Genomic DNA, 18,762 nt, shown 5'->3' on the forward strand with positions numbered 1-18,762 from the left:
AAGTTGATCACAGACATATGCTAGCTATTTTCCAAGAGATATAGTAGTAGCTCTCAAAGTCTTAAGTGATTAAGACTGTCTGTTTGTGGTTGTCTGAACTGATCGCGTTAATATCCTTTGTACCCCAAGGTTTGGTTTTTTCTGTGTTTTGTTTGATTAGTTATAAAAGGAGTGTCCCAGGGAAGTGTCTATTCATATATTTGACTACTATTTACTATTGTTCCTGCTCAAAAGTAGCAAATAGCCGAGGATTCCTTGGATATCTGATTCAGAGAAATGGGAGGATTTGAAGATACATGGCTTTGGAATAGGAAGTGGTACCAAGAAAGACACAGGATTACAAATAAGTGTAGGGATGGGGGATATAGCAAGACTACCTTTGAAGGGCTTTGCTCCTGTTTGTTTTATTTCCAGTCTAGTGTCTTCAGCATCTTCCATTTCACGGCTTCTTTTTCTTTCCATGAAGATGTGTGGAGATGTCCTTTATCTTTTAAGAAAAATGTTCTTTATTTAGTTGATCTCTGTTTGGTTTCCCTCTTCCTTTCTGTACCAAGCTGTATAGTTGGTCTCCTGATCTTATTCCTTTTTTATCTACTCTCAAAGATTTGTTGATTGATTGGATTAAAATGTAATTTTGTTTTTTAATCAATTTTTGCTCTTTAAAAATTGATTTACAATTGTACTTGTTTGTAACAAATGTGGTTTGGTTTTTGTAGACTCACATTTCCAGTCAAAACTCAGAGCTCAGTAGCGCTGCTCTACAGGCCTTGGGGTTTTGCTTATATAATCCCAAAATTACCTCAGGATTATCAGGTAGGTAAATTTATTACGACTTATTATTTATAGAGTTTATAAGTGTGAATAATTTAATACTGTTAAAAGTACTGATATCTCTATTCGCTTTATAACTTGTAGTTTAGGATTTTCTTTTGAGAAAAAGTGTTTAGATTATCCTTGGAAGATTTCTTTTTTTTAGGCATAGTTCTAACTTTGATACCATAAAATTTGCTCTAAAAGAAAATAAGCCTATTTAAAAATAATTGCTATGAAAACTCAGCCTTCTCCTTTATAAAACGCATTTGCTTTGGAAGTTAATAATTTAGGAGGTCATTTACTTTATTTTATACAGGTATATGCACTAAGGAACATGGCAAATTGAAAAGTTCTTTTATAGTAGTGGTAAATGGGATAATTGGGTACTAAAAGTGGTAATGAAAGCATAGGACCTGGTGCTTTCTAAGTTTTCAAATAATCTGAATTGTTGCTCTGTAGTTAGTAGTTTGCCATGGTAAAGGAGACCTAGGAGGTAATCTTTAGAGAAGGAGAATCAGGAATTAGGGACTAAGGATGTGACAAAGTTGTTACCATCTTTTTTTCTGAGGGAAACGTTTCTTCTCTTTCTTTCTATATGTAAAAATGTTAGCAGCCTAAAATGGAGTTGTTCCTTCTGGAACAGAGATGTAGTCTTATATGTGTTCAAACCTGCTAATGAGACCTATAAAATTATTTCGTTTGCACAAAATATCTGATTTGGAGTCTACTCTCTGTTTTCTCTGAATATACCTTTCCATCTGACCTGAATTTTGTGTTTTGGGAAAAAGTTTTATAACATTGGTTCTCTAGTCCTTCTCTCTGGATATGTGTTTAATTGGTTGACAGTGAAGAGTATGGTATTTTTCTCTTTTTGTATTTGAGATTTTAATTATGTAAACTATTCCACATAATTAAAGCTGCTTGTTTTTCAGAGAAAAATATTCAAGAACTGCTTTCAAAATTGAATGATATTGTTAAGAGTTCAGACAAAAATGTACGTACTAGGGCGCTTTGGGTGATATCCAAGCAGACGTTTCCTACTGAAGTTGTTGGCAAAGTAGTGAGTATAATTTTTGTATATTCCTTCTTAACTACATGCCAGTTAAAAAATTCAGGCTTATTTGATTTATATTTATTTGGTTCTATCTTTTAGGTATCCAGTATAATTGATTCATTAGAAATAGTATTTAATAGAGGAGAGATGCATTCTGCTGTTGTTGATTATGAAGCATTAAATGTCATCATAAGGTATGCGTTTGGATGCTGTGCAAATTAGAAGAACAGTTTCAGTAAATTTAGAATTTACTTCAAAGTGTGGACGTTTGGGACTTGAATTTGAGTTAGACATTAAAAGAAGGAAATGTCTTTTAGACTGAAAGTCTAAAGAAAAAACATAACAGGAAGAAGGAAATAGATGTGCATAAGTTACTAGGTTTCTTTGTTTATTTTTACTGAGACAGTCTTAAAAATAAAGTCTTGGTTATGCTGCTGCTAGCACAGTTCTAGTTTTAAAAATTATCTCTGTTAAAGCTTTTGCAAGAGTTTAAGAAATAGTATAGACTCCTAAGTGGGCTGTGGGGCATATTTAGAAGGCGAATTAAAATTAATATTGCCTAGCAGCAGATAGGAGAATAGGAAAATCCCCTGCCTTTTTCCTACCCATCCCTGCTCTTTGTAACGGACATAGTAACAGCACAAACTCTTTGTTGATATGCTTTGTCTTACCTTGTTTTTCATTCTTTTAAAGTTTTCTTTAGTTGAGCTTTGCTTTAACTACTTAGTGTTCTGATGCCCTAATTGATGCTCACGTTATATCACAGATCTCTGGCTGTCCTCTCCTGTAAGAACATTGAATTTAATTGTGTAAAAATAATTAGTATTTAAAATTTTTTAATCTGAAGACACAATGAAGTGTTCTCCTTATTTAAGAAACTTATAGGGGCCAGCCTGGTGGCCTAGAGGTTAAGTTGGGCGCGCTCTGCTTCAGCAGCCCAGATTTGGTTCCTGGACACAGACCTACACCACTCATCAATGGCCATGCTGTGGTGGTGACCCACATACAAAATAGAGGAAGATTGGCCACAGATGTTAGCTCAGGGCGAATCTTCCTTGGCCAAAAAAAGAAAAGTCATAAAAATAATACAGAAGACTACAAATTAGCAAGTAAAAATTAGACTGTCTTTTTGTGTGTGTATATATTCTAAATATATGTATATATTCTAAAATGTGTGTGTATATATTCTAAATATATGTATATATTCTAAAATGAATGGACCGTAGTATGCGTATTTCTGTGTGCTGCTTATTTTCCTGGTAGTTTAGCCATAAAAGGTGAGGTCAAGCTAATTTATTCATTGATTTCTCTATTATAGGCTAATTGAACAAGCCCCAATTCAAATGGGAGAAGAGTCTATTAGGTGGGCAAAACTGGTCATACCTTTAGTGGTTCATTCTGCCCAAAAGGTACATTTGCGGGGAGCAAGTGCTCTAGAGATGGGAATGCCATTGTTGCTTCAGAAACAACAAGAAATAGCGACTATCACCGAGCAGCTTATGACTACCGTAAGTATTACTTTAGGTAAGGATTTTTTGGATACTGCATTGTTGCACTATGATCTAGGAAGTTCCTCTTTGAATTAAAACATAAAGAATTGCTTAAGTTACCATAGGCACACTCCTCCTACATTACGGTAAGGAAGGGAGCTGTCTGTTTGGATTGGAGTGTTACTACGATCCAGGCATTTTACTCCATTCCCCATGAATGGTGATTGAAAAGGGATTGCATTTTTGGAAAAGGGAGACCATTAACTGATTCAGTGCTATTTGGGTTGTTATAGCATAATCCCAATGGATATAAATTTAACGCACATAAGTTCATCTAATGTGTACAATTTCCTGAAGCTGTTACAGCAGTCCCCCCTTATTCGTGGTTTCACTTTCCGCAGTTTTCAGTTACCTGTGGTCAACTTCAGTCCAAAGATATTAAATGGAAAATTCCAGAAATAAACAATTCATAAGTTTTAAATTGCATGTTGTTCTGAGTAGTGTGATGAAATCTTGCGCCCTCGCACTTGGGATGTGAATCATCCCTTTGTCCAGCGGATCCACACTGTATGTTACCCATCTGTTAGTCACTTAGTAGTCTTCTTGGTTATAATATTGACTGTTGGGGTATCGCAGTGGTTGTGTTCAAGTAACCCTTATTTTACTTAATAATGGCCCCAAAGCACAAGAGTAGTAATGCTGACATTTCGGACATGCTGGAGAAGCTGTAAAAATGCTTCCGTGAAGTGAAAAGGTGCAAGTTCTTGACTTAATTATGAAAAGAAAAAAAATTGCATGCTGAGGTTGCTAAGATCTGTATATTATTGTAATTATCCTATTATTAGTTATTGTTAATTTCTTACCCTGCCTAATTGATAAATTAAACTTTATTATAGGTATATATAGGAAAAAGCAGTATATATAGAACTCAGTACTATCTGCTGTTTGAGGCATCCACTGGGGTTCTTTGAACGTATCCTCCGCGAATAAGGGGGGACTATACTAGCCCCAGGTTTTAGGTTTTTCAGTGTTTGTTCTTGTGACAAATGTTTATGGAGCACCTATAATATGCTGGCCATTGTTTTAGGCGCTAGAAATATAGCTCTGAACAAAAGGAACTTGTGAAACTTATTTTCTATTGGGAGAGATAATAAAGTGTATAGTATGTTAAGTGAAGAGCATTATGGAGAATAGCAGGGACTGGATGGAGAGTGCCATTGCGGAAGAAGGCTGAGGTGGTCAGGGAAGGAAAAAGAATAGGATATTTGAACAGCGATTTGAAGATGTTACAGAAGTTACCTATTTGGATCATGTGGAGTAAGCTCATTCCAGGCAGGGGGAACCATGAAAGCAAAAGGCCCTGCTTTGATGGTTGTGTATTTGGTTGTTTTCAGCAAACTAGGCAGTATGATAGTGGAGTGAATGAGGGTGAGAGGAGTAGGAGATGATAGCAGAGAAACAGCCAAATCACATAGGACCTTGGGAGCCATTGTAAGGCTTGGTTTTCACTCTGGGTTATGTTGAAAGCATATTTGAAGGTTTTGTACTAGGAGTGATAATCTGTACTGACTTGGGTTTTAAAGGGATCACTTTGTCTATGATAGAATAGACTCGAGAGAGAGTTGAGTAGATGCAGGGAAACTAGTTAGGACATAACTGCAATAATCCAGGCAATGAGGGAGCCTTCCAGATACTAAACCTGAGGTTTCATTTATTTTTTAAAATTCAGGAGGCCTCAAGGTGATGTTTGGAGTCTAATAAAGTAACTCCAACGTCTATGTGAGTTTTTTAATTCTAGTCAGTTTATTAAGTTTTTAAGAGCATATATAAAATTCTTTATAAGTTTTAACTAAAATTTTCTCAGATGTCTGTTACCCATGAAGCTATTAATATTTTTTTTTAAGTTATTAGAGTGAGAAGTTAAAACATTATCATTTGAACTCTCATTAATGATATGCATGTTGAAGTTTTTAGGGGAAGTATTATATTGGTAGGAAAAAAAGCTGGATTGATGGAAGGATGGCTAGATAGGTGATAAGACAAGCATAGTAAAATCTTAATGGTATTTATATTGGACATTTACTGTGAACCTCTTTCAGCTTTCAATATGTATGAAAATTTTCCTAATAAAACATTGGGAAAAGTTATTTGGCTAAGACAATCAATTTGATACTGCCTATTTTTTTCCTTTCCAAGAGCCTTTTTGGTAAATATATTTGCTTTTGTTTGCAGAAATTACTTTCGGAACTCCAAAAGCTGTTTATGAGTAAAAATGAGACTTATGTGTTAAAATTATGGCCTTTGTTTGTCAAACTTCTTGGGAAGGTAAGTCCACAGTTAATGAACAGTTCACAGTTTTTGCATGCCACACCTTTCATTTCTCAACTTTCTGTAGTGCAGGCGATCCTCATTATTCTTGCATGCCATATACGCAAATTCACCTGCTCACTAAAATGTATTTGTAAATGCAACATCAGTACTTGTGCTACTTTTGCAATTGCAGACACGCAGAGTGGCAAAAAATTTGAGTTCCCCGGTGAACACGTTGCCAGCTGAGGTTGAGCAAAGTTATGCTCTCTGCCTTTTTGTTTCACTTCTCAATGTCTTTTAAACAGATGTCCTTTTCGTGATACGTGTAATGCCTCATTTTCACATTTTGTGCTTTTTCTTGGTGATTTCAGTTTTAAATGGCCCCCAGCTGTAGTGCTGAAGTGCCATCTATGGTTCCAAAGCACAGGAAGGCTGTGATGTGCTTAGGGAGAAAATGTGTATGTTAGATAAGCTTTGTTCAGGCATGAGTTGTAATGCTGTTGGCTGTGAGTTCAATGTTAGTGTATCAGTGATATATATTAAATAAAGTGTCTTTAAACAGAAATAAACTTAAAACAAGGTTGTGTATTGATTGGTTGATGAAAATGTGACCAAGGACTCGCAGGAACCTAACCTTGTGTTTTCCCTACGAGTGATAGCTCAGTATTCACTAATACAATGTTCAAGGCAACTTTGTAGAGCGTAACTATGGTGAATAATGAGAATTGACTGTATATTCTATCTTTAAGCCAGATTTTTTTTGTGGTGGGGGGGTGTTTTTCATTATTATGGTAAACAAATGTAACATAATATTTATCATAACCATCCCAAGTGTACACTTCAATGGTATTAAATACATTCACAAGTTGTGTACACATCGCCACTATCTATGCCCAAAACTTTTTCATCATCCCCCACAAGAACTCGATACATATTAAACAATAACTCTCTCTGCCCCTCTCCTCTCAGCTGCTGGTAACCTCTATTCTGCTTTCTGTCTCTGAGTTTGCTAATTCTAGGTACCCCGTATAAGTGGAATCATATACTGTTTGCCCTTCTGTGAATGGCTTATTTCACTAAGCATAATTTTTTCAAGGTCTATCCATGTTATAGCATGTGTTAAAATTTCGTTGTGTGTATATACCTCATTTTGTTTATCCATTTATTTGTTGACGGACATTTGGCTAATTTTCACCTTTTGGCTGTTGTGAATAATGCTGCTGTGAACATTGGTGTACAAATATCTGTTGGATTCTCTGCTTTTAGTTCTTTTGGATATGTACATAAGAGTGGAATTGCTGGGTCATATAGTAGTTCTATGTTTAACTTTTTGAGAAACCTCGAAACTTTTCCATAGTGGCTGCACCATTTTACATTCCCGCCAGTAGTGTACTAGGGTTCCAGTTTCTCCACATCTTTGCCAAAACTTATTTTCCCTTTTTTAATAATAGCCATTTCAGAAAATGTGTTGTTTTTTGGTAAAATTGGGCCTTTTAAAAAAAAATTTATTATTTTTTATTGAGGTAATATTGGTTTATAACATATAAATTTCAAATATACATCATTATATTTCGATTTCTGTCTAGGTTACATCATGTTCACCATCCAAAGACTAATTACCATCCATCAACATAAACATGTGTCTAATCATCCCTTCACCCTTCCCCCTCTCCCCTTTCCCCTTCCACCTTCCCCTCTGGTAACCACCAGTCCAATCTCTGTCTATGTCTGTGTTTGTTTTTGTTTTTATCTTCTATTTATGAGTGAAATCATACAGTATTTGACTTTCTCCCTCTGACTTATTTCACTTAGCATGGTACTCTCAAGGTCCATCCAGGTTGTCACAAATGGCAAGACTTCTATCTTTTTTTTATTGCTGAGTAGTATTCCATTGTCTATGTATACCCCATCTTCTTTGTCCATTTGTCAAAATTGTGCCATTTTAATGTTTTGTAGAATATAATAAATAGTTGTCTTGATGATTGTGGACATGTAAGACTGTTGGGTAGTATTCAGAAACATCACAATAATGGTGATTTTCCTAATTAATGTGTAGTCTTCAATAATTATAAGGAGTTATTTGTATGAAACGGTTGTCAAGCCAATAAGACTGCATGTACGCATCCATCATTTTCAGTTTTTCAGGATTGTTAGTAACCTAGACGTATTTCCCCCAGATAATCTTGTCTCCTTGCACGAGGCCTCACTTGTTCACATTTACCTCAGTGACAGTATCTTTGGTAGTAATACCCAAAGTTGTATATAATGGAGATGAGGGATTTTTCTTTATGCTGTGTATTGACAGGTAAAAGGTGACTTTGATTTCAGGATATATTACACGGACCACCGTTTTTTTTTTTCCTCCCCAAAGCCCCAGTACATAGTTGTGTATCATAGTTGTAGCTCTTCTTTGTGGGATACCGCCTCAGCAGGGCTTGATGAGCGGTGAGTAGGTCCAGGCCCAGGATTTGAACCGGAGAACCCCGGGTGGCTGAAGCGGAACGAGTGAACTTAACCGCTACACCACCCGGCTGGCCCCTACGTGGGCCTTCCTGAAACATAAGCCCAATGGCTTAATGAATCTTCCATGTTTAGGTGGTTTTCACAAGAAACCATTTCCAACAGAGCAGACTTTAGTAACCAACCTCTTTTATGCTTTCTTGATTCTCTTTCTCTTTTTCTGTTCGCATAACTTTTAGTATTTGTGTTTCTTCCTGGGCATGAACCTTGGGTAGAAGGTCTTCCCATATTCCTGCTCTCTCTTTTTGTTTTTGTTTAACCATATTTGAAAGTATTTTAGCTCCAGACTGTCCCTCTGTTTCCAGGAGATAGACAGGTACTGTTCCTATGGTGTCTTTTCATCATTCTTTTGTTTGGTATTTCTCTTTTCATGCATCTTGATAGTCTTTTTCATTTGTGTTTTCTCAGCATGGGGCTGTTTATGGTAGAGCTTAGCCTTCAGACCAGTCATGTCTGTCTGTCTTTGAAAACTCATGAGCCTCTTGATTTTCCTTCTTTCTCTTTTTCTCATGATAATCCAAGTAATATCCATAGCGTGTATGGTGTAACTCAATATATTCATTTTATGGCATGACGATGGCTGCCCAGCCGCAAAGAAGCCCTAAATTTTTGGATCTCAGAGACCCAGGAGTAGACTCCAGGCAACCCATAGGAAAGCCTTTGCCCGTTTTTGAATTGGGTTGCTTTTTGTTGTTGTTGAGTTGTAGAAGTTCTTTATCTGTTCTGGATATAATCCCTTATCAGATACATGATTTGCAAATATTTTTTTTGCATTCTGTAGGTTGTCTTTTTAATTTCTTGATAGTATCCTTTAATGCACAGAACTTTTTAGTTTTGCTGAAGTCTGATATAAATTAGACAAATAACTATTTTTTCTCTTGTCGTTTATGCTTGTGGTGTCATATCTATGAAGTTGTTGCCAAATCCAATATCATGAATCTTTTTCTCTGTTTTCTTCTAGGATTTTTATAGTTTTAGTTCATAAGTTTTCATCTTTGATCCATTTTGAGTTTATTTTTGCATATGGTGTAAGGCAAGGATCCAGCTTCATTCTTTTGCACGTTGATATTCAATTTTCCCAGCACCATTTGTTGAAGACTGTTTTTTCCTTGTTGAATGGTCTTGGTACCCTTGTCAAAAATCAATTGACAGTATATACAAGGGTTTATTTTTGGGATCTCTGTTGGTCTGTATGTTTGTTCTTATGCCATTACCATATATTTAATTTAGTTAATTAATTTATTTTTTGTGTGTGTGAGGAAGATCAGCCCTGAGCTAACATCCATGCCAATCCTCCTCTTTTTGCTGAGGAAGACTGGCCCTGAGCTAACATCCATGCCAATCTTCCTCCACTTTATGTGGGACACCGCCACAGCATGGCCTGACAACCGGTGCATTGGTGCACGCCCAGGATCCGAACCCGTGCTGCCAGCAGTGTCAGCTGCCGCACACTTAACCGCTGTGCCATGTGGCCGGCCCCAATATATTTTAATTACTATAGTTTTGTAGTAAGTTTGGAAGTCAAGGAAGTGTGAGTCCTCCAACTTTATTCTTTTTCAAAATTGTTTTGGCTCTTTGGGGCTCTTTGCAATTCCATAATGAATTTGAAGATCGGCTTTTCTTTTTCTGTGAAAAAGGCCATTGGAATTTTGGTAGAGATTGTGTTGAATCTATAGATTGCTTTGGGTAGTATTGACATTTTTTTTTTTTTTCCAATTTTTGCCCATTTATTATTCCTTTTTTTAAAAACTTTTATTTTTTTTATTGAGGTCATAATAGTTTGTAACATTGTGAAATTGCAGTTGTACATTATTTTTTTTCAGTCACCATATAAATGTCCCCCTTCACCCCTTTTGCCCATCCCCCAACCCCCTTCCTTTCTGGTAAGCACTAAACTGTTCTCTGTCTGTGTGTTAGTTATCTTCCACGTATGAGTGAAATCATACGGTGTTTGTCTTTCTCTGGGTATTGACATTTTAATGATATTAAATCTTCCTATCCATGAAGGTGGGATGGTTTTCCATTTAAGCATTTTAAAATTTCTTTCAGCAATACTTGGTAGGTTTTAGTGGACGAGTCTTTTACCACCTTGATTATTTAATTCTTTTAGGTGCTATTGTAAATGGAATTGCTTTTCTAATTTAGTTTTCAGATTTTTCCTTGCTGGTATGTAGAAACACAGCTAATTTTCACGTGTTGATCTTGTACTCTGCAATATTGCTGAATTTATTTTATGGGCTCTAGTAGCTTTATTGTAGATTCTTGGTGATTTTTCTCTGCCAGGTTTTTTTTTGTTACTGTTTATATTCCGTTCTTTTTTAATAATTTTATTTATTTATTTATTTTTTCCCCCAAAGTCCCAGTAGATAGTTGTATGTCATAGCTGCACATCCTTCTAGTTGCTGTACGTGGGACGCGGCCTCAGCATGGCCGGAGAAGCGGTGCGTCGGTGCGCGCCGGGGATCCGAACCCTGGGCCGCCAGCAGCGGAGCGTGCGCACTTAACCGCTAAGCCACAGGGCCGGCCCTATTCCGTTCTGATTATATATGGTTTATAGCCACTTAGGACTGTTAATGTTTTATCTTTTTATGTATTTTTTCTTGAGATACCTTGTTTACTTGTCATTTATCCATTTTTCCCTTAACTATTTTTCCTGCCTATGTCATTTATCCATTTTTCCCTTAACTATTTTTCCTGCCTATGTCAGTGTATTTGAAAAGACTGTTTCTATTAGTTTCAGTGTTCAACATTTCTCCTTTTTTTCTTTAATATTGATTCTGTGTTTTCATAGGCATATCTGGGTTTTTTTGGTATTATGTTGGTAAAATTTGGGATTTATCTTATCTTCCTAATTTTCTCTAATGTTTTAGAAGTGTTGTTCTGTGTTATGCATTATCTGTTTCATGGAGCTTTATATTTTGTGATCTTGAATTTTCAGTGTGCATGCAGAATTCAGTACTTTTTAAAATGTCAATTGCTAAAACTTTACATAGCTAACACTGAGTGGGTTAGATAAATGAATAATAATGATGCCTATATATTTTCAGGCAGGTAAATAACTTCTTAATGTTTTTTTCCTTTTTAGACCTTGCATCGAAGTGGGAGTTTCATTAATTCTCTATTACAGCTGGAAGAACTGGGATTTCGTAGTGGAGCACCCATGATTAAAAAAATAGCTTTTATTGCCTGGAAGAGTTTAATAGATAATTTTGCTTTAAACCCAGGTAAGTAATATTTTAAAATTTTGATTTTCTATGACTTAAACAAGATGGAAAAAAAACAAAGCTTTTGTGTTTGTTTTTTTTTTTTTGGACTTTATTTTGAAACTTAATCTATTATTATTTTCTTATTTTAAGGGAATGAATTTGTAGCTAAAAATAGAATTCAAAGCCTAGGTGTTATTGAAAACCACAGATATAAAGTTTGTTTTAAGCCATTTGAAAAACTGAACAAAGTGACAAATACTGTTTTTGGCTTTCTCAGTGTGTTCAAACACTTAGTTGAGCACTTTATGTACCTCTCATTTAATCATCACAATAGACCTGAGAGGATATTATCATTATTTTAGAGAGATTAAATAATTTAACAAAGTCATGTATACAGTAGATGATAGGAAACAGTTGTGATTGCTATGGAATAAAAATATCAGTGACAGATGAACTTTCTCCTTTCAGGAACTTTAAGACCGTATCGAATAGTAGATTTAACATTAATATATGGAAGTGATACCTTTTGGTTTACTTTAATCTTATCTTCCTGTTGTCCAGTAGAGGTGTTTGATATATATACGAGAAAGAGTAGCCCAAAAGTGGGTCAGTATAGGTACTACTAAACTGGGTAGTTAATCTTAGGTATAATTGATACTGTATATTTACAAGATCTGCTAAATAAGGTTGATTTCATCTTATGTTTTCCCCTGCCAAAGACCATTAATAATCCCTTTTCTTCCTCTTTTTAGTGTGTTTTGTAAGGTGATTATTTGCATTTGCTGTAATTACTTTTATTGAAAATATCTGCATTGCTAGGCACAGATTTTAATTGGAAATGTCACTTTTTGTTGTTGTTTTTGAACTGGCAATGTGAGGTAATGTTCAGGACTAAATAATAGAGTAGGAGTTCAAAAAGGATTAGAGGATTTGTTCCCACAGTAGTCTGACTTTATTTTCTTATAGAAATGTTAATTGAAAGCTAAATGGCAGAGTAGTTGTAAGAAGCATTGATGAATGCCTTCCCACCAAATACATGGCTTGACAGATGTTTCAAAATCCTTTTTAAGTCTCTGTAATAAATTACTTGAGCACAGACTGTCTTATTTTATGTGTCCTCTGTCACACTCAAGTAGTACACACTTCTGGTATAAATATTTTGTTTAAAGAATTGGATTTAATTTTTATGCTGAATTCTAAGAGTCTGATTATTAGTGTAGAATAGACCTGGATATAAATGAATCTGTTTAGATTTCCAAAATTAATGGCACTAGTAGTTATAATGTTTGATAAAATAAATTATTAGTAAATTTTTTAAATGACAACCTTTTTTGAGAGATTGTAAAAATATGCCTCTTTTTTTCTCTAAAATGAGGATGATGAGACTACTAGAGCAGCTTGGACAGAGTTTCTCAATGTTTTGGCATATTTGGCTAGACGGTTGTGGAGGACTGCCCTGTGTCTTATAAGAAATTCTTATCAGAAGTTCAGTGAATGCAATCCACTAGATGCCAATAGCATTCTCCATACCATTGCCTTTCAGTTGTAACAGCCAGAAATGTTGTAGACATTGCCAAATGTCCCTTGGTGGGAAAATGGCCCCTGGCACACAGTATCTAATAAATATTACTTATTCCTCCCTTGTATTTTTGTTGCCTTATTAAGTGTTGTGGTCTAGCTGTACTGGAGTTCATCAAAGTGAAAATTTGGGGGGGAACAGGAACAGCTCGTGATAAAAAAAATTGTTTAATTTATTCTCTTGCTGTGATAAAAGGATACTATTGCATACTCATTTTTAAAATTTAATCTTTAGCTTTTAAATGATTTTACCTGGGTGCTTATTTTCTTTTAAGAAATATTATGTAGTGCAAAAAGACTGAAGTTGTTAATGCAGCCTTTGAGTTCCATCCATGTGAGAACAGAGACTCTGGCGCTAACAAAACTAGAAGTCTGGTGGTATTTGCTGATGAGACTTGGACCTCATCTTCCTGCTAATTTTGAACAGGTAATGTTAAAAGCGTTGACTATAATACTTTGTCTTTTTATTAATGTATTCTTAAATTCTTACCAAACTAATCTTTCAGTGTTATTTTTGCTGTGTGTTAGCAGACCACAATATATAAAAGATCTTTTTTTCCTGACACAGAACTTGAGTTCATTTCCCTCAAGGGATGTTCTCCACCTGTCTGAAATGGAGCTTCTAAAAGCTTTTCAATCAATGTACACTCAAATATCTATTCTTATAATTGAGAGTAGAATCAGCATTACTGAAATAGAAATCAAGTGCTACACTGGGTAAATACAAAGTTGGATTAATTCTTATTTTTTGAATCTTCTTTTTTAGGCTACATAGTGATAACCAATCATTTATTCCCATCATAGCTTTTCAATATTGTTACAAATGAGTTTACAAATTCCTTTAGCTTTTTATATCCCCTCTGGCCTTTCAATATAAGACTCAATCTTACTTATACCTCCTTGTCTTTGTAATTAATCCCCTCCTTGGTTTCTGAATTTTTTTTACAGTTAAGTAAAAAAGGATAGCTCTGATGAATTTTATCTTTTTCATTTCTTTATTGCTCATCTTGGATTTTGGAATATAGTCATGTATGACTTAACAACGAGAATATGTTCTGCGAAATGCATTATTAGGCAATTTCATTGTTGTCCAAACATTGTAGAGTATACTTACCACACAAACATAGATGATATAGTTTACTACACACCTAGGCTATATGGTATTAATCTTATGGAACCACCGTCGTATATGTGGTCTGTTGTTGACTGAAATATTGTTAATGTGGCACATGTCTACACATTTTACTTTTGGATATGTGGTCCTTGTCCTCTCATCTGTATAAATAACTGCATAGCAGTGAATGTGTTCTTGGAAAGGGAGACTTATAATAAATATACTTGAGTTTTTTAGCAAGTTCTTTTTAAATTTTTAGTTAATATTTTAAGGGTTTTAAACTGGATAGAGCATGAACTAAGTGAAATTGGTCATTGATAGTAATATGTAATTGGGATCATAATTTTTCTAAATTCTACCATTATAAGGTCCTAGTAGGCTAATTTTATCCAGTTGTCCCACATACTCATTAGCATAATTTATTCATTGGATAGATTTGACTGGTACTGGAGTGGTCTTCGAAATGAACTTGAAGTTGTCTTAGTTCATATTTTCTTAGGGTGTGTTTTTAAAAAGTTTAAAACCAGTCTGTCTACCAATAGCGTTAAAACTCAGGTAGATGTTATTTGCAAAAGTTATTTATGTGTATAATTTTCCATCTGGAATTTAGAACTGAAGTTTATAGATAGTATACATTTAGGGCAAATACAGTTGTAATAAAAATTTTTGCTTTTCCAAATTTCAGTTTTTAGCCTGTGCGTTGAAACAGCCAATAAAATTCAACATAGCAAAAGAATTTAGACTGCTTCGTAAAGAAATTTAACTGTATTATGCAAGACTTTAAAAAAGTATGACAATTATGCAGTTTACAGATAGTTCCCCCCCACCACTTTTTTTTTTTTTTTACCCCAATAGGTTTGTGTGCCTCTGATTCAAAGCACAATAAGCATTGATTCTAATGCTTCACCTCAAGGCAGTTCATCTCGTATAGCAAGTTCTCCAGGTTTAAATCCTGTGACTCCTGTACACAAAGGTAAGAGGTAGACATACTTGTTTTTTTCTTCTTTTTTTTTTCAAAAGACTTCGAATGAAGGCTTTGCTCAGTGTTATTCACATAAAATGAAGCACTTCGTAATTTGGCTCCCTTATCAGAAAATCCGTTATGTATTCCTGATTGATTGTTTTCTGTGTGTATTGCATTGTTGTAGTTGGAAAAGATCAACTTTCTTCCAACGCATTATGTGATGTACATTCTATTGTGTTTGTTTCAGAACCGGAAGCTTAGGGCTATTATTAAAAACAACAGATCCGGGCCAGCCCCGTGGCGTAGCGATTAAGTGCTTGCACTTAAGAGCTTGCACTCCACTGCTCGCGGCTGGGGTTCGGATCCCGGGCGGGCGCTGATGCATCCCTTGTCAGGCCATGCTGTGGCGGCATCCCACATAAAGTGGAGGAAGATGGGTGCAGATGTTAGCGCAGGGCCAGTCTTCCTCAGCAAAAAGAGGAGGATTGCGCGGATGTTAGCTCAGGGCCGATCTTCCTCACAAAAAAAATAAATAAATAAAAACAACAGATCCTAGCAGATGTAAGAGATGTGGTTTAGTGTGTATACCATTGAAAGAAAGTTGTTTACTTATTATTATTGTTTTATATTAACTATTCTGAGTCAAATTTTTATATTTAAGTTTCAGGAATGTCTGCTTATTAATATTTCAAGGTATGGAATAATACCTGAGAATTATCTTCATGTGCATGGTGTGTGACACTAATCTTGTTCTTAACCTAGTAAGATTATTTGATTAGGAACTTTGGGGGCTTTTAAAAAAACTCAACTTTTATTTGAGAAAGAAACCGTTTACTTTTAAAGGTCTGTTTCATAGAAATGAAATGAAATATATTTATTTAGATAGCTAATTTAAGCTTAAATAACTTTTTTTTTTGTTTTAAGGTGCTTCCCCATATGGAGCCCCTGGAACTCCTCGGATGAACTTGAATTCCAGTTTTGGTGGAATGGCCACAATCCCCTCTATTCAACTTTTGGGACTTGAAATGTTGCTTCATTTTTTGTTGGGTCCAGAAGTCTTGAGTTTTGCTAAGCAAAACAAACTTGTACTGAGCTTAGGTATTTAATATTTTAAAAATAATTTCAATTATTAAAACAGTTCAGAACATAGTGCATTGGGATGAGGAGAGGTGTTATTTCCCCACAGCCAAAATATTTTGTAATTATATATGAAATAAGTATGAATCTTTTTAATAGAAAACACATTGGACTACGTAAAATTTTATATTGAGAAATTTATTTCGTAAAGCTTTGGTTTTGCATAAGTCTCTTTTTCTCCCTCTTTTAGAACCACTCGAGTATCCGTTAATCAGCAGCTCTTCTTTTTTTTCCAAACATGCAAATACACTTATCACTGCTGTTCATGATAGCTTTCTTGCAGTTGGAAAAGATGCTTCTGGTAAGTATTTGAGAGAAGATTTTTTATTTGTTTAAACCTGTGTTTAAAGAGAAAAGAAAATAGCAAATATTTATATTAGAGTCACCTATTGGTTAGATTGCGACTCAAGAGCTTTACATATAATTCATTTAATCCTCACAGTAACATTCTGTGTTAGTCCATTTTGCAGATGAGGAAATTGCATTGTACAGGGAAGTAATTAACTTGTGCAAAGTTAGATAGTAAGTGGTGGAGCTATGATTTAGACCTGGGCTCTATGGCTCCTGCATCTATACCTAAACTCCTGTGTTCTATAAACTATCAAATAATGAGGAGAAGAAATTTTAAAATTAAATAGTTTGCTATTTAACTGGCTGGGAGATTTTTTTCTAGTGGTTTTCAGGTATCCTTCTGAATCTTTGTTTTTCCTTGTCTTAAAATATAGAAAATACACATGGTAGAAAAAAAGAAAATAATTACCCTTAGTTACATGACCCAGTGTAAATGTTACTGTCCTTTTGAAAAAGCACATTTCTTTCTTTAAACAAAAATGAAGTGATAGTGTTTTATAAACTGATCAAAAGGTTGAATATTACAAGGAGAATTGTATGCTAAATTATTAAGTATTGTTCAGTTCTTTTTAGTATAAAGATGAAAGGGAGAGAGTTTTATAGTCATCTACTTCATTCTAAAGTTCTTTTTATTTTGACAGATGCAGTTGTCAATGCTATTTGGAAGGAGCTAATTAGCTTGGTAAAGTCAGTTATTGAATCAGGTAAGCACTATGAAACTGATCAAATGATTTTTATAGCACTCAGCGAATTGTTTGGCTTTCATATATAAAATTTGTTTTAAAATCATTTCTGAAGTATCATAGCTTTCAGACTTTACTTTTAAACAAAGCACTTTGTTGATTTAGTAAAAAATTAGTTTTTCATAACTGTATATTTTTACTCTTAAAAATACTGTATTTTCACCCCTAAAATACCTACATGTTTAGAACTACACCCCTCCTTTTGCTTTTTAATAGGTAACAAAAAAGAGAAACCAGGTTCTGAAGTTTTGACCCTCTTATTAAAATCTTTGGAAAGCATAGTGAAGTCAGAAGTATTTCCTGTATCGAAAACACTGGTAAGTATAATACCTATGTGCTGAAATTTAAAAACTATATTCTGAAATTGAATTTTATATTGATATTTGCACAGATCAGGATTTGGAAAGACATTTTATATTAAGTATTAGCAATTCAGCTCTGTAATAAATGCTATTCTATTGACTTCAGAGTCATGTGAAATCTTAATAAAGTAAATGACTACAACGACAACTACAAAAATCTTTCAATGTGGAAAAAAAAATAATAAGCCATACAGAGAAAATGGTGTAAAGGACATGAAACTTGAACTGAAAAAAACCCAGATGAACACTAATTTTATGACAAAATTGCTGAGCCTCACTAATTGTACATTTTTTTAAATACCTGGTAATAATCTTATGGAGCTTTTGCATTTAATGACTTTGGTATTAAACACCTTTTTAATTCTAAATAGTAGAGAAGGAAAAAGCAAATTGGCATACTTTTTATAATAGTCTCCCAAAATTCTTTCTGAGTCTGTTTCCTCTATGTACTGTGACAGTAATAACTGCTGTGGCAGTAGAGCATAGTGGTTAATAGCAAGGGCTCTGGAGCAGAGTAGGTTGAATCTCATCCCAGCTATTTATTTATTTACTTATTTGTTTGTTTCATTTTTCAGTGTTTTATTAGTTGATAAAATTCTTAAAGTAGACGTAAGTCATGTGACTCATTTATATTATTGTAAAGCCAAAGTTCAAATAACAGATATAAACATTTCTGTCTTACATAAATAAAGCATAAACATTTCTTTTTTCTTATAGAATTAAATTGACTATTGCCAACTTAGATATATTTTTTTTCAGGTGTACATTGTTATATTTCCCTTTCTGTGTAGATTATGTCATGTTCAACACCTAAAGACTCATTACAATCTCTCACCACACACATGTGCCGAAACACCCCTTTCGCCCTCCTCCCTCCCCCCTTCCCCTCTGGTAACCACCAGTCCACTCTCTGTCTCTATGTAATTGTCTGTTGTTTTTACCTCCTACTTATGAGTGAGATCATATGGTATTTGACTTTCTCCCTCTGACTTATTTTGCTTAGCATAATACCCTCAAGGTCGGTCCATGTTGTCACAAATGGCCAAATTTCATTGTTTCTTATGGTTGAGTAGTATTCCATTGTGTATATATACCGCATCTTCTTTATCCATTCATCCGT

General features: G+C 34.7%; 1 protein-coding gene and 1 pseudogene across 5 annotated transcripts in view; one reads left to right on the forward strand and one right to left on the reverse strand.

Annotated features, from left to right (window-relative positions):
- RIF1 (replication timing regulatory factor 1) overlaps nt 1–18,762 on the forward strand; it is a 55,752-nt gene that overhangs the window by 3,042 nt on the left and 33,948 nt on the right. For all 5 annotated transcript variants that reach the window (XM_058548953.1, XM_058548955.1, XM_058548956.1 and 2 more), the window contains 12 exons: nt 717–813; nt 1,746–1,873; nt 1,967–2,061; nt 3,186–3,375; nt 5,590–5,682; nt 11,273–11,411; nt 13,247–13,398; nt 14,941–15,058; nt 15,974–16,147; nt 16,377–16,487; nt 17,179–17,241; nt 17,497–17,597. In XM_058548953.1, the coding sequence (XP_058404936.1) occupies nt 717–813; nt 1,746–1,873; nt 1,967–2,061; nt 3,186–3,375; nt 5,590–5,682; nt 11,273–11,411; nt 13,247–13,398; nt 14,941–15,058; nt 15,974–16,147; nt 16,377–16,487; nt 17,179–17,241; nt 17,497–17,597 (1,461 nt within the window). The remainder of the gene's footprint in view (nt 1–716; nt 814–1,745; nt 1,874–1,966; nt 2,062–3,185; nt 3,376–5,589; nt 5,683–11,272; nt 11,412–13,246; nt 13,399–14,940; nt 15,059–15,973; nt 16,148–16,376; nt 16,488–17,178; nt 17,242–17,496; nt 17,598–18,762) is intronic.
- Nucleotides 7,764–8,759, reverse strand: LOC131411041 (ribosome biogenesis protein NSA2 homolog; annotated as a pseudogene).

Source organism: Diceros bicornis, chromosome 10 (genome assembly GCF_020826845.1).
Source record: "Diceros bicornis minor isolate mBicDic1 chromosome 10, mDicBic1.mat.cur, whole genome shotgun sequence".
In the NCBI taxonomy this organism is placed as follows: Eukaryota; Metazoa; Chordata; class Mammalia; order Perissodactyla; family Rhinocerotidae; genus Diceros; species Diceros bicornis.